Source organism: Plectropomus leopardus, chromosome 14 (genome assembly GCF_026936395.1).
Source record: "Plectropomus leopardus strain MGB_pleo_1.0 chromosome 14, ASM2693639v1, whole genome shotgun sequence".
NCBI classification, from domain to species: Eukaryota; Metazoa; Chordata; class Actinopteri; order Perciformes; family Serranidae; genus Plectropomus; species Plectropomus leopardus.
In genome coordinates, this window is record NC_142189.1 from 14,483,046 (window position 1) to 14,498,113 (window position 15,068).

General features: G+C 42.5%; 1 protein-coding gene across 1 annotated transcript in view; it reads left to right on the forward strand.

The window, feature by feature from the left end:
• pacrg (PARK2 co-regulated) overlaps positions 1-15,068 on the forward strand; it is a 171,881-nt gene that overhangs the window by 88,110 nt on the left and 68,703 nt on the right. The window contains exon 4 of the mRNA XM_042501183.2: positions 6,093-6,242. Within this exon, the coding sequence (XP_042357117.2) occupies positions 6,093-6,242 (150 nt within the window). The remainder of the gene's footprint in view (positions 1-6,092; positions 6,243-15,068) is intronic.

Sequence of the window (15,068 nt, forward strand, 5' to 3'; positions counted from 1 at the left end):
GTGCCTCATGAATGGCATGTGGACGCTTCTTCTTTGTGTGTACTGGCGAATTGCAAACCAACCACATGCATACTGCCACCTACCATATCAAAGTGTGCATAGGCAAGTGCACTCGGTCGTATCTAATGTGAAAACCCCCTTGATATTCCATGGCCCTGACTTAGCCAAATCTAACTAACATCACTATCATCAACACAACAAAAACAAAGAACAGTTTTGACTCTTAAAATGTTCATTTATTTTCTCTGGTAGAGAAAATCAAAAATCTCCCCCAACAAACTTTGGTTTTTATAGATCATTTTGCCAAAATTATCGAGATAATCTGTCAAAACAGACATGTCGGAGTGTTATGAACAATTAATTGAAACAGAAAATAAAGTTCCTCTGCCTCCACACGGTGACACTCAGAGACGACTGCTGCAGGTGTGCCCACTCTGCAGCGCAGACAGTTGGTTTGAGTCCGTGACAGGGCTAACTGTAGCATCAAACAGCTCGCTTTACCTAACAGTTACTAACAGGTTTAACAACAAAGTTGAGCCTTTTTGGTGCAAGTTTGTTTGGACCGTTTGAAGGCTCAGTGTTGGATGTGAGCTGCTTTGGTTGTGTTAGCTTGTGCTAATGCTCTGGAGACTGTCCTTCAGCACTGCGTTTAGTGGAAACAGGAAGTTTGCTGATCTGATGGGAGGTGGGCAGTTGTGGATCACACTTTTGGTGCAATCTTGTTGTCCTCCCCTGAAACTGTGAAAAACGTCCACACCAGCAATGTCATGTTTGGCTGACTTCAGCTGCTCTGTGTTAATTGGCAGCTCGTAAACCAATTTTAAAGGTGCACCGCCACCCATTTTATTGGGTTGTGTAGATGCTGCCCTTGTCATATCAATGAAACCAGTCTGGCTTCATATTATCAAGACTATAATTTCGTACCAGAATAATTTGTAATTATATACGTTTTCCATTATCAGCCAATTACTCATTGGACTGATATATATCATACATTCCTAAAACTGTATATTCGCCGTTGTCCGTGGAAGCATCAGAGAAAAACAAAAGTAAAGGTAACACTGCATGACTAGCTGATGAACAAATGGACATTTTCTGTGTGTGAAGTCTTCCTTTAGGTGAAGTAAAATTTGTTGAATTCATTTAAATTTGATTATTTTCATATAATACCCAGTGCAATATGTTGTTTCACAGGAGTATGATTTGTCAGCATATTTTACTGATGGTTATTATTTTAATATTGAAGCGGCCTAATGTCCATTTTGTCCTTCATCAAGAGGCATCCACTTTACACACAACTTGACATTATGCACAGAGCGACGGGGCCACTCGCTAACTTAGACAGTAGTTTATAAATTCAAATCCCTCAGCAGTTTTGGTCATTTGCCTCCGGGAGGCCAGACCAAAGGTGATGGTTATGCTCCTCATGAAAACACACACTTCGCACTGATAATGGAATTTTAAATGGCCTGCTCCTTATTAACTTCTTGGTTTATTAAAAATCGGGCCTGTTTCGCCATCCACAAGGCAAAGCCGCCAGTCCGTGTCTCTGTTGCAGATTAATTACTTTTCTATGGAGCAGGAGAGAAGAGGGGATGGCGGAAAGAGGAAGAAAGTAAAAAACCCGTCTGCAGACTAAAATGGCAAGATATATATTTTTCTCCTCTGACGTTAATACATCTTCAATGTGGCTGGCAGGCTCTTATCTGCAGAGCGACTGAGTCACGTCAGGCCCTGGTGAATTTTGATGATGACTGCAGGTCACCCAATGAGAATACACAATGAAGCAGGCTCTGGCTAACATTATACTCTCAGGGTCTGTCCTCAGTGACTAAAAGACTGAACTCTTTCCTACTGTACACTCTGCACTCTGTCCCCCTCAACCTATTTGCTCCAAGAAATTAAAAGACACTTCTACTGATGGATTTAATACATTTGTATGCTTTTGATGAATTTTAGAAGATTTCCTCAAAAATAAGGTGAAAGTGCAGAAAGAATATGGCAAGTGATTTCATATGAAACAGTGACATTTCTGTTAGTAAAGGTAAAAAAAAAGATCCTGCTCAGCTCAACATGGTGACTTAAGAAGAAAGGGTAAATGTTCCTGAAATGCTGTGGTTTGGGTTTTCCTGGCCTCCTTAAATAGATAGTAGGATTCAAAGCCATGCCTTCTTTGAGCCCCACTTGATTGGCACAACATTTGTTCAGCTTTGGACCAAAGTGAAACTTTCATTACAAGATGATCCTCAGTTCCGCCTCTGCACGGGAACATCTTCTTCATATCTGAAAAGTGTATTTATACGCCACGCAAGAACAATTCAATGCTAAACTCTCCAATGTGTCACACTACCTCTGACATTGTATAGGAAACAGAATACAAGGTTACCACTGATTTATCTTCACTCTGAATACGAAACAGGTCCTTGCATGAATAGATTATTACTTTATTCAGATTTGTCCCAACACAGATTTTATACAAGCATTAATATATCAGGCCCTCAGCTGCCTTTTCCCCCGCTCTTTAAATTTTTTTTCTCCTTTCTCTCTCTCATTTTTTTTTTCAACAAGGCGAGAGTGCCGATGAATAATTGAACAGTCCCGCGGTCCAAATGTCACAGCAGGGGAAAATTGTTTGCGCTGGCTGGTAATTAGAATTTCATTGTTTGTTATGTAGGTTTGAAATTCCTGTCATTCCACATTCCACCTTATCTCAGTGATGGCAGATATCTCGCCGCTTGTCTATCCAGGGAGACACTAAGGCAGAGATGGAGAGATGGCACGGAGCACAATGCATCCGCTCATTCAGCATCATCTCCGCCTGCTGGTCCTCTATATAGGCCTCACACAGACACACAGGTGCGCGCACACACACACACACACACACACACACACACACAGACTCACTGAAAGAGTCAAAGACACAAAACAAAGGAGTAGTCACTTTTTTCTCAAGCATACACAGAATTGTATCAATGCAAGTGTAAAATGTTTCATCAGCCACTTGCTGTTTATATGACTCTTTCACGTTGTGTTACTTCATTCATATTTTGTTTCAGCCCTGTTCAGCGCTGCCCGTGCTCACAACTGAGAATGACATTTTGCTTTTAAATGTGTTTGCGTGCGTGTTGTGCATGCCCACATGATTATGTGCGTTTTGGTGTGTGACTGGTATGTGTGAGTGCGACAGCTTTGTATTTGCAGATGAGCTGTTTTAACACAGGCCGTGGGTGATGCAGTGTGCTGTTCCCTGAGTGCTCTGCACTGTTACACCATATTTCAGGGTTGTTGCTCTCTTTCTTTCTCAGTCGGTCATCTGCGTCAATTTTAACGTGGTGCCATGGATGAAAGTTGGATTGGTGGATTCATAGTAACATGACTTTAAGTGGACGAGGAGGAACCCATGTAGAAGATGGACTGTGCACAGCAGTTCAAGACGGTGCATTTCTGTGAATTTATGTTGTTGACTCAACAGACGCCAAACCAAATTAGTAGCATTGCCTCCTAGATGCTTGTAAAACAGACACTTTATTGCGCTTGTGGCAGCGGGCATTGTCGTCATCAACATTACAAAGCAAACACTTTTCATCATTTTTGTTTTTCCAGCCTTGTTGGCGGCGGCCATTTATTTTGAGTTAATGTGACCACCCCTCCTACAAAGTCAGGTGTCAAGAGAGGAAAGAATAACTGAAAGAGGATGAGAGAGCCGTGGGCAGATTATGAGACAGTGTGCCCCTGAGTACAGATATGCAAAAGGACCCACTGCCTCTCCTGCACAGGAGCAAGACACACAAAGTTTGTAGTGGATTTCATGGATGTCATTTTTGTGTGTCTCCTTTTTGTCTTTGTGTGTTTTTTTTTTTGTTTTTTTTTGAGGTTCTGCCACTCTTTGTGGTGATTTGTCTTTTTTAAGTAGTTTGTATTTGTTTCATTGTTTTGTGTCTCTTTGCAGTCATATGTATCTTTTGTATCAATCTGTAGTCATTTTGTGTCTTTGTGGTGATTTTGTGTGTTTGCTGTCATTTTATGTTCTTTTTGTTGTTTTGTGTCTCTGTGCTCATTTTGTGTATCTTTGTGGTCATTTTGTGTCACTGTGTGATCATTTTGTGTCTCTTTTTGGTCATTTTGTGTCTCTTTGTACTCATTTTACATCTCTTTGTAGTCTTATGTGCCTCTTTGAAGTCATTTTGTATCTCAAAGTAATTTTTCATCTTTTTTTGGTCAGTTTGTATCTCTTTGAATTCATCTTATTTTAGTCATTTTTTGTGTGTTTGTGTACATGTGCCTCTTATGGTTTGTTTACCCATTTTTGTCGCTCTTTTGTATGTCTTTGCAGTTCCTTTGTAGTAATTTTGAGCCTCTTACTGGTCAGCACTTGATTAACTGAGTACATTTTGCTGTTGAAGGCCAGTGGGGCCCCTGACCCCTTTGGTCCCTGGGCCTGTGCCCGCTAGGCCTGTTCCATAGTTCATCCACAGAAGGAGCACTAAAGGAGCCGTATGTGACATTCAGAACATTATATAGCAGCAAACCACTATTTGCTTTGTAAAGAGTAATGGAATAATGTCCTACTAAGCGGAGAATGAAGTTGCGCTACCTCTGTGTGTTGTAATCTGAGCTTCTCTGTTCTTTGTTTTGATTGCCATGCCGGCAGCATGTACATGTTAGCACATGTGAATCCCTGTGTGTGTCCCCACTGGCTGGATCACTGCCGCTGCTCTGCACTGCATTTATACGGTGGTTACTGGACTTATGAGGACAGCGTCAACGTGGAAGCTTAAAGCCCAACCTCTGGTTCCCCCACAGGTTAACAATTTCAGCTCTGTAAGCACTGTTGCCTTTGTAAGCATTGTGTGTTGCGTTAGCACTGTTAGTTGCTAGCCACTGGCTCAGCCACCTCCATGTTGAGAACCATGTGCAGACTATCCCGCCCAAGACTTTGCATCATAGATATGCTCTGAATGTCGCATACAGCAGAACACTTTTCTATTTTGGTAATTTCTATTGTCTTTTATCATATCGAAAATATGCCTTTTTTCTGCTTTTTGATTTCCAGCAGTGGGTGTTTAATTTTATCTTTTTTTGTGCTAGCTTTTAGTAACAAATACCTCTCTCCTTCTCTGTCTTTCTTTTCATACGTGTCTCTCTCGCCTACTAACACATTTTCCCTCATCTCCATCAACCACGAGCCCTCAGTGTCTCTGCTTACTCTGTTTTCTTTGTTTTGTCTCTTTATTTATAAAATTTTGTTTTTTTCATATCTTTCATTCTTGTTGTTGTAGGTGCTTACTGGCAAAATAGGCATTGTGATGCCATTACCATCCCCTGTTTGTGAAAGTAGGCATCAAATGACAGTTTAAGATTTGATAAAGATAAATAGCTCAGGTCTGTTTTTCTAACTTCAGGTATGCTGACAGTATGCACAGGGAATTGCCAGCACGCGTGCAGAAGCTCACATGAAGAAAAAGAGAAAAAAAAGCACAAATAAAACAAGCGTAAAGAACTTGAAAAATATGTCAGTCTTAGTTGCTAATCACAGTTATTTTCTAACCCTTTGCCCTCTGCCTGTCACATCTCTTCAGCTCTCTTTCTGCCATTTTGTCTTTTGTTGTTTTTCCCCCCTTCCCTCTTTCTCTCTTTGAATTTGTCTCTCTTGATCTCTGTACCCCTCAATCTCTCCTACCATCATTCCCTTTTGTTCTCTCTATCAATGGGAGATGGAGTTAAGTGCAGCTGTAGGCCAAATAGCCTGGTGATTGGCTCTCACGTACTCCTGCCTCCCCAGTGCATTTGAAATCACTGATTGCAGACAAGCCAGTCTAAATCAAAGCCCAGCTATAAAGGAAATGCTTTCAAGGGAAAGGGAGTGTGTGTGGGTAAAGATTTATGTGTAATTTGGCTGTGTGTGTATGCTAAGCCTGCTCTTATGTACCATATAGTTGCAGTTGTCAGAATCACTCTACATTTACTGTACCTCCACCTGCCTGAACAAACAACCTGTAAATCAGATCTTAAAAAACAGGCAGACTGTTTGTCCTTGCACACCCTTTTTTATGAGTCTCAGCTGACCTTTGCCATCTGTCTCTGCACCCTAGATGCACTGAACACGAGGAACCGTCAGGTGATCTGCACCACCCTGAAAGTCCTTCAGCACCTGGTGATGTCCGGAGACATGGTGGGAGAAGCCCTGGTTCCCTACTTTAGACAGATCCTCCCGATTCTCAACATCTTCAAGAACATGAACAGTGAGTTTGCAGCCATGCAAATGGTTAAGTGTTAATGTGTGGGCAGATGGTGTGTCAGCATGACGAGACTCTGTGCTTTTGTGGAGTAGTCATTGTGTGATCGCGTCCCTTTGTGTTATAAATCATGTTTCGTGATAGTACTACAAACTATGAGCCGTGAAAGGCACTGATAGGTATTCATGTGTAGTTAAGGCTGTGGTCAGGTGAAACCAGGTGTTTCTACGAGCTGCTCAGTTGTGGGAAATGGCATGCAGATGTTTGATGTCTCTTCATATTTGACTGTGAATCTCATGACTTTCAGGCAGAAAGCATCCTGTTTTCTACCTATTGTTTTCTCCATGGATCCAATGTATGCGCCTGTCCCTGAATCCTTTTTCCTTTTCCTCCCACCACTTTAACATCCACTTGACAGAGGAGCTCCATTTTGTCCTTTCTGCTGTCAGTCAGGCTGCATTGTGTGCGGCTGCTGAGGAAGAGACTTTGTCCTTGCTCTCTCTGAAAGCCTCCACCTGGGTGACACCAGGACCTGGGGAGATTGGCATCAGATAGGCAGGGCTCTTTGTGCGGCTGTGTCAAAGCACTTAGCATGGCGTGACATGATGTGGGCCCATTGAAGGGCTTAGAGGCACAACCGATCCCAAACACGGCTCGCCACACAGTCAGTAGGATGTGGAGAGTGACATTGTGAATCAATCATTTAAACACAGGCTTTAACAGGAGAAAACACAGGGCTTTAGTCTCTTAATCAATATCCAATTTGAATCTCTTGTCTCTTTAATTCGCTTACATTATCTGTTACTATTTGCTGAGGTCTAAAAAAAGGAAGGCGAGAGCCGAAAGAGATAGCAGGGAAAGACAAAGGATGGCAAAGAAAAGCCTGCCTTATTAGCACATGGCCATATGCAAATCTCCTCTGTAAATTAGCTGTCAAATCAATCCCCTAAACCGTTTTGAAGCAGGAGTTTCTCCGCCACAGCGCAGGCTCAGCAGTTGGCCAGTGAACCCCACCAGGAATAGTTTTATCTCCGCCTGGTAGTTACCATGCCGGCCTGTCTACCTGCCCGCCCGCTTGTCTCTCCTCCTCTGGCGTACATCGATTAAACCCAAGCCAACCTCTCACCTGGCAGACGGCCCTGCTATTGACCTCTCCCAGAGAGACCAGTCCGGGCCAGAGAGGGGTCCATACAGCTGCCAAAGCACAGGACCCAATCGGCTAAACAAGGAAAGCGCCTCATGTTCAGCATTTTATAGGCATAAAATAGAGTTTCTCTCTTTTTAAAGTTTAGTTACAGTTGAGGTTGAATGATGCAGAAAGTTTTGACAGACGTATACAAGCATGTATACTATCAAAAACAAAGAGTTGGTTTTTGTTGTGATTGATTAGCTCATTTTCGTTTTAAGTCATTGTTCACCTGTACCGCTAATAATCAGGGTCAGAAGTGTTAGAGCCAATTTAGTGTTTGTACTTAGTTTAATTTATGAGTTGTTGCCCCCCGCAAGCCAGGCTATTCAATAGATGCTGACAGGATACTGAATCCCTATTAAGGGTAAGTGACACCTTCAGCCAGGGGAAATTTAGAATTTAAAAGCCTGCAGGGAGGACGGCAGCATACAGTTTTTTGATCACAATTCATTTAGACACACGTATACTGATTCATGACACACATCTACTGTGAAGCTCAGTGCTGTTTTTTGGCTAAAGTTATAAAGGCAGTTTTTTTTGTTCTTATGAAGACCAAAAAAGTTAGGTTCTTTGTTTGAACTGGAACTTGTGTCCGTGTCTGCTCTGGCTGGTGCTTATCTTTTTTCTTTTCTTTTTTTTTCCTGGTGTGTCACGCTCAACATCACAGGCGAGCCTGAAAACTGGTCAGTTAAAACAGTAGAAAGCAGCATGGAGGCCAGTGAAAATATTATAGTACTAATTGTTTTTATATCTCTTGGTAATTCAGTCTGTCTCTCAAACTCGGTGCTGACTAGATTTTGAATGATGTTCGAGCACTGCTTGGACGGAGACAGGGAAATTTGTGGCAGCCAGTCAATGTAACGGCAAAAGTTAGTATGCCCACCTGGGTGTCATACTTCCTTTGCTGCCGATCGGAGCGCGAACCAATAAATACCTGTGACCACTCATAGTCATTTGTCCCAGGAGTGAATGACAAACCTATATGTGTAACCTTTACCATAAACTACAGAAGTAAAATGTAAGTAGGTGTTACATTTTTTGTTTTCTTTTGTTTTTCAAGTGGAAAAAGGGCTTTAGATAGACGGATGGATGGAAAGATGGACAGACAAATATAAAAACAAATAGAAAGATAAGATATTTCTATCTCCTCCCATTTCCATTTGGAACTTAACTGATAGAAAAGCTGTCAATTCACATCCTGCACCACCCACTCCATGTTAACACACAAAGATACGACTTCAGAGAATATATGCTTCTCTTTTGGGGACCAAACGCTCTGTGAACCAGAAGTCTGTGTTCTTTCTGTCTAATACGCAAATATTTCAGGGTTGTTGTTGTTCTCTTGCACTCTTTCTCTCTCTGCGTGCCATTGTCTCTCTTCTGTTTTATGTGGCTTGTTTATATCAATATCAAAGCTTTCATTGAAGTCCATCTATTATCTAATATTGCTTATATACACCTCCAGCTCCGTCCCACGCTCAGTCAGCTGTCTCAAGCGGAGCCAGCGTGCTGCCTCTAGCAGACAGGCACGATCATTGTGTTTAATACACTAGAAGACACAGAGGACTGTCTAGTAGTGTGTGGTAACATCTCCCTTTGGCTCTCCCACACTGTAACTCACAGAGCTTGCATGGCATCCCTCTTATCTCCTGAGCCACAAACAGGCCACTGTCCAGTATGTGCCAAGTGTGTGTATCTACATTTGTGTACATCTGTCATGAATAGATCGGTTGTGTCCCATATGCAGCTGTTGACTTCAGTGTGGGTGAAGGCCCCAGTTTTGTGTCTCACTGTTCACTGTTCACTGTTCGTGAAGTCTGCCTGCCTCAGGCACATAATGCTCCACTAGATGTCCACTACATGCTACACACATGTATATATAATCACATGCTGTCCCAGCTATAAAACCTGTCTGTGTCCCTGTCTCCTCAGTTGTTCTAGCTGTGAATCAATAGGCTGACAGCCACTGCTGCAGCGTCAGGGCTACACTTAGATATCACCAGTATCTCATCACGGGACAGATCCCCTAGGCTGTGCTCACACACTCCCGCTGTGTCGCTCCCACTCTGAGACAGGGTTGTGACCTGTTAAATTGGTCTGTATACAGGCCTTATCTGAGCCATTTTTCCAGGGTCAGAGCTGGAGCTTTACAGCCATCTCCAAAATGGACCCTCGGGTGTCCTCTCACTCAGACAGAGCACTGGACCTCTGACCAGGAGAGCACACTCATGCCCCACATGCTCAGCCTCTCTGGGATCCAGGCCTCCGCAAGAGGAACGGCTCCATTGTTCAATGAGGAAAAATGTGCCTCTTAACTCCAGGCAGCCGCCTGCCATTCTTACCGCCGACACAGTAATGCGTCATTTTGAAGCGCACAATAATGAGCAATCACATAGTATCACCGTCCTTGATGTACCCCTTTGTCTCCTGAATCAGCGCTCTCAGCTTTTGTTTGCTTTGTGCCTTTTGCATATCAGCTGTGTTTATGTGTGTGTTTATGTGTGTGTGAGAGACAATGTTGAGGATAGTGTAGGAATTCCTCCAATGCGATTTGCACGGCTCTCTTGTTTGCTTGCTGTGATGAATCTTATCCCTAATGAAATGCAACAACGTTCCTTATGAAGGAGAGATGTGCTCCCTCATCCAGCAAATTCCTCTTCTGAGCTCCAAAGGAAGGGGACTCGTCTACTGTACATCATCTGAAGGAAGAGAAAGAGAGTTTGTGGAGATCTGTCGGACAGCACAGTAAACTATACAGAAGAAATATTCTAGGGTCTTGAATAGAGATCGAAAGGGTGCCATGACTTTTCTTATTTAGTGGATCAAGTTGTAGCTAAACTTGTCTGACCCACATTAAATACAGTTTTTTTTCTCCAATGTCATTATAAAATGCAGTGCATGCACCTAAATATCACTGATCCTAATGAGTTTCAAACAGTGATGTATACAGATTTAAAATAAAGTAAAAGGGAGACAGCGGACAGCAGTGCTCTCTATCTGATATCAGATATAAGTGAGGACAAAACTGAATTTGTGCACATCTAGTCTTGATACCAATTTGTGAAAAGAATTACATTGTAATGATGCTACATCAGCCAGGGTCCTTTTTTTAAATTTGTTTTTATACATATGTTAAAGGTATATTCTGCAGGATTTTCTTTAAAAACCATGTGTAGGCTTCTTATCTTACTGTGTGCGGAACGTACCTTGGCACAGCACACAGGTGAGCTTGGCACTTCATAAAAAGCTAGTGGCAATTGCCAGACCGTAAGCAGCATGCATCCAAGAGGAGGCTATGAATATCACATGCAAAGCGTCTAAAAACGCAGATAAAGTGAGGCGGAACACTAAGTGGACAAAGCTGAGGTTGGCTTTCACTTTTACTTTTGCTGGCGTTCTTTAGAAACAGTAGCTGCCAACTTCTGCATAGTATACCTTTGAACAAACATTTTGTTATAAAGACATTTTACAGTTGTTCATTAAACTGTATCATTAAAAAATGCAGGAAATAAATGTGCATTTTTCCTGTTAGCTCACCTAGCATCACTGAGCTGGTTAACAAAAATAGTTCCACAAATAAAATATTTATTGATGCAGTTTGCTGCTCAGTAATTTTTTTTCCATTTCTGCCAACAAATTCAGTGATATAATATAGTATCTGTTCTAACCTTGTTTCAGCAGATCATTTCAGCCTTTCGATCCCAGTCTAGTTTTTTAGTACAGTATATAAGGATACGCCACCTAGTGACTAGTACATGCCTAGAGTAGCTTGAAACATAGCTGAGTGGAACATGATTTGGTTCCAGGACTTTTCTTTTCATTCAGCTTTCAGTATTTCATATATATAAAAATGGGCAAAGACTTCATAAAGGGATGTTTTTTCATGAAGTCTTCAGCGTCTGCGTTGCTCCACATTGTGTCTGAATGTAGTTGATGTTTGCCTGGAGGGCTCCTCTGGTATTTATTTGAGCCTGGATTGTAGCATTGTTGTTGTTGTCCTGATGATTTTCTCCGCTTATCTGTAAGGTGTAGGTCCTTAAACTCCTATTCATCACTGACAAACTCTCTCACACACACATGCACACACTGAAACACACATTCACACACCCATACATATATTGCTCACACACGCTGCGGTGATGTGGTTCATTTGGCCTCTTTTATCTTCCCGCTAGGAATGTGTCCAGCTATGATAAGGTCTCACCCACTTGCATTGCTGAGCCTACACACACACACACACACACACACACACACACACACACACACACACACACACACACACACACACACGCACACACAGAGATTGTGATAGTGGCTCTCTGTCTTCTGTGCCTGGGCGACTGGTGAGGTTTTTGTGTTGGTGACAGATGCAGTGCCGTGGCTGACCACTCTGTCTTCCCCCCGTGGGCCTGCTTTATCTGTATATCACATGACACACACATGCACACACATGCTATACACACTCTCACAACTCATGTTGACCATCTCTATGAATACAGCGGATCAGTTACAGCCCGTGCTGATCGCTGGAATGGAAATAAACAGGAAGAGCCAGCTGACCTCGTAACCTCTCCTGCTGCACGACATAAGAACAGGAACAACGAGACAAGGACACTTCATCATCTGTAGATGGAGATCATGTATATGTAGCTGTCACATATGAAATAGCCATCATGAACACACACACAGGGAAATCTAATCCAAAGCATTTTTTTTAAACTCATTTTAATCTGACAGAAGGCCAAGCGTATGCCAGTGTATTCAGCCACCTGTGCTCTTGTGCACAGCACAACGTAATGCTCCCGTTTACTGCCAGAACACTGCGCTGTTGCGTAGATGGTGTTGAAGTTAATTCCTGGGGATTCCCATTCACAAACATTTGTTTTATTTAATGACCTTTTCCAGCTGCCGTTGTGAAAAATTAATTCACTGCCATGCCTTTCACTGTGTACATAGCGACACAACAGAGGGGACCATGCACCACCACCACCGCTACCCTCCACTCCACCCACCCACACACCCACACACACACACACACACAAACCTGTAGCCCCCATGTAATCCATCATCCTCCACAGACACACAGAGCTCCTTGTCCCTGCGGACGACAGAACACACACCTCATCCTCAGCCCCCGTCTCCTCTTCCATGTACCTCTCTCCAATGGGAGATATCTATCTATCAAGCAATCACAGCCTGCCAAGACCCCTCTGCCATTAAAATACAGAAAGAGTGGGAGGAACCAAGAGAAAAAAAGAGCAAGATGGAAGGAAAGATAGCATGAGTGAGCGCAAGATGAAATCCAGGTAATGCTGTCTGTTCTTACCTGCTCCACCGTTAGCATGCTTCACAGCACATAATGACTTTTTCCTTCTCTCCTGAAGCTTAAGAAAAGACAAAAATGAGGAAAATAGTGGAAATATATTTTTATAATAATGCCATCCCCACCTCCCCCCTATCTCCCTTCACTCCTATACTTCTTCCGCCTGCAGACATGCCCACCTGGCTCTGTTAATTTCTATTGTCAGCAGGTCTGAGGCGGAGCAGCCAATCAGGTGCGAGCGTCAGCCCTTGGGCCTGCAGTCGCTCTGCGGCTCCAATTTAAAGGTCAGCTGATAAGCAGCCCGATTCATGCATAATCTGGGCTGCTCTGCAGGCAGACACGCAGCCTGCTCAACGAAAACACACACACACACACACACACACACACACACACACACAGCCGATATATGCATCACACTCTCTGTCTATGATTGACCCTCTCAAACTTTCCATTTTGCAGACTGTGATAGGCACGTTTCACTTTGCCTTTTCCAGCTGGAACGTGTTCGTGCCTCTATTGTTCCATCAGGTTAGATAATGTACTTTTTCTAATTGCTTGAGAGGAGCGCCTCAGTAAGAACTTGGCTTCGTGTTTGTTGATTTGTTCATTAATTTGTACATAGTGCCTTTTGCAATGTGAAGCACTTAGGGGAATTATGGGATCCACTCTTTAAATGGCACAGAGCCCTGAGGCAGGCAGTATACTTAAAATGAAATAGAATTTGGCGTCTTCGCACTAGCAGTCTGCAACTTAAACAAAGCACCACTTCGATTGCTGCAGTATGCAGATCGCTGGCTCGCCTCTCGCCGAGTCACTGCGACTGCTCAGCTTTATTTTATAGCTTCTAGCTATATCATTTTCTTTATAATATCATTCTTCATTTTGCAATAATGTAATTAAACAAACAGGCCTTAATATACAGGAAGTTTAGCATTGGCTTGGACAGCATTTTTGCAAACCCTCCAAATGTAAATTTGTAATATTTATACTAGAATCTGATGTAACAGGATGTTCGTGAGGTCAGATCTGTCTTGGTAGTCAACACTGATATGAATTAGTTAATAATAGTTATTAATTCTTTGTGCTGCTATCTTGGCCAGGACTCACTTTGAAAAGAATCTCTGAATCTCAATGGTTCTCAAAGGTTAAATAAAAATAAAAATAAAATGAGCATTTCCTTTAGTGTTTTTATTGCTGTTGAAGTGGGTGAATCGGCTCACTGCTGTCCTGATTGGACACTAGAGAAACTCTGTGTAACATAGATTGCTTAAGTCTAACTTTAACTTTAGGCAATTTGAGCATGACAGGTGGATAACACTTCAAACAAATTGTAACCAGTTCAAGTAGAAAATGGCGTCCATCCCCAAAAATACATTCAACATGAATACCCCCTTAAGACAATTCACCCCAAAATCAAAAATATAGATTTTTCCTCTTACCTGCGGTCTTATTTTGGTTTGAATTGCTGAGCGTTGGAGATCTCAGTGGTCTCACTGTAAAGGCATTCTGTGGTCTCACTCTAATATCCAACGTTTTTAGCATGTCTGCGAATACATCTACACATGGAAAAGAGGCTGTGACAGCGCGAGATGTAACCATTTATGCCGCCCTCCTCTGTTCAGCTGTAATGTTAGCTCTCTCAGTGGTGCTAGGTGAGCTAGAAGTAAAGCATGCTGCCTTTTGTATGGTGATACTGATGGCAGGTATAGTTTTCTAGAAAGAAAATAGTCCCTGCATGATAATGCTCACAACACGTAACTGACATGACGTCTGCATAGAGACATTACTGTTGAGTTTTTAAAATGTTCATGTTTGGTGCTCTGAGCACCACAAGCTGAGAGTCATCTAATTCCATTATGTTGGAGAGAAGGCAGACATCTCTACGGCTGGTATCTCCAACACTCTGCAACTCACACCAACACAATGTGGACTGAAAATAGCACTACATGTACAGGTTATATGTACTTTTAAATACTTAGTCCCCTTAAAGGGCTAGTTTGCCTGTCTTCATGTGTATTTAATCCCAACGCCTAAACCTTGGAAATGGACTTGAGTAGAGAAAGCCTTTAAGTGAATGCTGAGCTTAAGATGGATAGGATCAGGTTTAGCACATGCTTACTTGTAATCAGTAGACGACCATGTATGTATTCTTACTGTGGAACCAGAAGTCCTCAATCTCAGTGGGGCTCGTCCTTTCATTCCCTCTAATCCAAGCAGCACTCAATTACCTAATTGGATGAGTTATGAGGGTCCTTTTCCTCCTATCTCAATGAGATTAACACACTCTGTAATTAATGAATTTGGGGCACTTTGAAACGAT